Source organism: Trachymyrmex cornetzi, unplaced genomic scaffold (assembly GCF_001594075.2).
Source record: "Trachymyrmex cornetzi isolate Tcor2-1 unplaced genomic scaffold, Tcor1.1 scaffold385, whole genome shotgun sequence".
NCBI classification, from domain to species: Eukaryota; Metazoa; Arthropoda; class Insecta; order Hymenoptera; family Formicidae; genus Trachymyrmex; species Trachymyrmex cornetzi.
The window spans coordinates 60,997-64,465 of record NW_017298586.1 but is presented as its reverse complement, the minus strand read 5'-3'; the positions used below and the strand labels follow the sequence as shown (position 1 = coordinate 64,465).

General features: G+C 34.4%; 1 protein-coding gene across 2 annotated transcripts; it reads right to left on the bottom strand.

The window, feature by feature from the left end:
* Nucleotides 1–1,048: 1,048 nt before the first annotated feature.
* Nucleotides 1,049–2,833, bottom strand: LOC108763820 (putative nuclease HARBI1). Of its 2 annotated transcripts, none has more exons than XM_018511704.1 (5): nt 2,545–2,833; nt 2,291–2,434; nt 1,920–2,206; nt 1,213–1,801; nt 1,049–1,121 (listed from the first exon to the last, which is right to left on the bottom strand). In XM_018511704.1, the coding sequence occupies exons 1-5, from the start codon at nt 2,595–2,597 to the stop codon at nt 1,112–1,114; spliced, it is 1,083 nt and encodes a 360-aa protein (XP_018367206.1). In that variant the 5' UTR covers nt 2,598–2,833; the 3' UTR covers nt 1,049–1,111. The 2 variants fall into 2 exon arrangements, with proteins under 2 accessions (XP_018367206.1, XP_018367207.1); XM_018511705.1 differs by having other exon boundaries at nt 2,291–2,431.
* Nucleotides 2,834–3,469: the final 636 nt, after the last annotated feature.

Genomic DNA, 3,469 nt, shown 5'->3' with positions numbered 1-3,469 from the left:
AGCCGCGTACAGACTTGTATCAAAACGCCGTTGCGAACCGTTCGTGAATGCTGTTGCGAACACCGTCGCAAAAGCCGTCGTGAACGCTGTCGCGTCAATGCTACCTTTGTTGTAATCGCCGCCGCATCGTCGTGAACTGTCACGAACATCATCGCGAACGTCGCCGCGTACGGTGTTCCATTGTTCCATTTTTATTAGTTTGCGAAATTTGTCCAAGTCCGAGACCGCATTTATAATCATTTGTATAACACCATCTCTAACTGAATAAAGTACACTATATAAATAAATTATATCACAATATACTGCGATGATTCGTTTGATAGTGAAAAATTCAAGGAGACAACTTCTAGCTGAAACAAAAGAAACCGTAGAGCATATGCCACATACTAGATTTTATCAGTGAAATATAATTAATGTATTCGTGTATAGAATAAAAGGAAATACAATAATTATGTCAATTACAATGATTAAAAGTATAAACGTTTCGGCCCTGAATGTGGCCATCTTCAGTATAAAATAAATACAATGATAAGATCTAATGTGTGGCATATGCTCTACCGTTTCTTTTATTTATTTATTAGCCACGTATTGAGGACAATTTTGTTCTAGCTGAAATATTGTTCCACAGATTACATGATTTCATCTGATTATAAATAATTTTTTTCACTGCATATGAAGTTTGGTAAAATATACGATTTTATTTAATATTATACAATAATTTCTCATGATTGGATATGTATAATTATCGGATTATACAGAGATTTCATATGAATTTTATGATAATTTTGAGGACTCTGTCCCAAGATTAAAATTGACTCCTTGTGGCCTTGGCAAAGGGGCCCGATGTTCGCGGCAACGTTCGAGACAGTCGAGACATTAAGGCCCATTTCCTCCAAAGTGGTTCAGTTCAGAGTTCTTGTGAACTGCGTTCAACTTTGAACGCAGTTTAATTTTCGGTCAACTTATTTTACTTTCCTTCAACTTTACCTTTCAAGAAATACAATACATTTATTTATATCGAATTAATTAATATTACAATAATATAAATGCTTATTTTTAAAATATAATACTTTATTTCAGCCGATGTTTTCTTCGATTCCTTTGTCAAAATTTACAATAAACTGTAACAAACAGAAGTGTAATTATTAATATATATTACTTTTAATAATTTATAAAAGTAAAATATGTATATATTGTATTATTTTTCTTTGCCTCTGAAAATAGTCGTTAATAAGTATTCTTCTGTCAGCTGCATTATCATTATTTCTGTAGTCTGCATTATCAGGATTTATATTGCCATAATTGAATATTTCGTCCCAAGGTGCTGGAAGATTTAAATTAGGATCTTCAGGTGGCTCTTCATCTCCATTTTGACGAGCAACATTGTGTAAAACAGCAGTAGCTACTATTACAGCCATTACTGAGTTCAATTGCAAACGTAGTCCTAAAGCTAAAACTGGAAAACGTCTTTTCCAAATTCCAAACAGCCGCTCAATTATGTTTCGAGTACGTATATGCGATTCATTGTAAAGCTGTTCAGCAGGAGTTCGTGGATTTAATAATGGTGTCATTAAATATGATTTTATAGGGTAACCACTATCACCTAATAACAGTCCATCTCTATGTATTCCTTGTTCAAATGTACCACGCAATTGACTATTATTAAAAATAGTACTATCGTGTGTTGATCCAGGCCATCGAGCTACTACATCAGTAATTTCTAAATTACTATTTGTCACAACTTGCACGTTCAAAGAAAAATATCCCTTTCTATTTCTAAATAGTTCTGCATTTTCAGTACCTACAATACAATAAATAAAACAAGTTTAAAACCTTATAATAATTTCCAGCGTTTCTATTTATATAGTTTACCAAAATAGGTATGTATGATGAAAATATAAATAAAATTATGTATTTACCAAACGATTGAACTCGAACATGTGTACAATCTATACAACCTACAACTCTAGGAAATCGAGAGATTTTATAAAATTCCAATTGTTGTTTTTTTATTTCATTATTTGTAGTAGGAAATTTCATAAAACGTGCTCGAAGTCTGGCAATTGCGTTCGTAACACGATGAATAATTCTGTGGGCACTAGTAGTGCTTACTCCAGCAAAATCACCTGCAGATATTATAAAAGATCCTGTTGCATAAAATCTTAATGTTAAGAGAAGTTGCTGCATTGGAGATATAGGATTATTTCTGCAAAAATAAATATTTATATTAATCAGTTATTAATAACTATATGATATAAGGATAATAAAATAATAATAAAGATATACATACCTGTTTGATCGAAATATTAATACTTCTTCTATGTGGTTTAATATTAGAAGAACGCTGTTTTTGTTTAGGCGAAATCTCATTTTAAATTCGATATCGTCCAAATCGTCAAAATAGTTCATGCGTTGTTTAAATCTTTTGGGTCTTCTGTCGATATATCCCGGTAAAAAATTTTTCATATATGAAATATACATAAATACATATAAATAACATGTATAAATATTTATAAACATATACAATATTATAAATGTTTTTACCGGATTATATCTTCATCGTCGTCAGATGATGATAAAATATTGTAATATGCCATAATACTTGTTTTTTTGTATATTCTATATCAAGAAGACAATGCACATAACCTTAAAATATTTCGTGTTAGCTTCTGCTTAAACGACGTTCAAACTTGTTAACCGACCAAAAATGGGCGTTCATAATAAACGCCGTTCAACCGATTTGAACTTCTTCTAAAAAGTTGGTGGAACGCAAAATGTCGTTGATCGGAGTTTAAACTCGGTTCAAATTTTGAACGACTTTGGTGGAAACGGGCATAAGCCTGTTCTTTTTGACTGAACTTTTGCACCAGTTCATCTTTCTTCCTCTTCTTTCCTCCTGGAGCGAAAAGAAAGAAAGATTAACTGGTGCAAAAGATCAGCCAAAAAGAACAGGCCTAATGTCCTCACAGGCGCCGCTGCATCGACTTGTTCGACAGCGTTCGCGGCGACGTTCTTGATACAAGTCTGCACGCGGCTAAACAGGAACATTGCGATCATTTCTTTGATGTGGCGGCAAAAACCGACTCTTAGCTGATCAACCCGATGTTACGCGGTGATGTTCGCAACAGCGTTCGAGACACCGTCTACACTGCACACGTTTTGTTCGCAACGACGTTCGCGACGGCGTTCTGTTACAAGTCTGTATGTGATTTTATGCGGTGATGTTCGTGGCAGCGTTCGAGACACTATTCATATTGCACTCCGTCTTTATCGCGACGGCGTTCTGCTACAAGTCTGCGCGCGGCTTAATACCACTGGCAGACCCTTAAAGCCTGATTGAACTTTGTGGCGGCACAACGATCGTTATATCTCTCGCGCCTTCCTCTAAAAATGAAAATGCCGATGCAATAAATTATCTCGAGTCGTATATATAATCGATTGAATATATGAATCGCCTCGATGTTAAGAG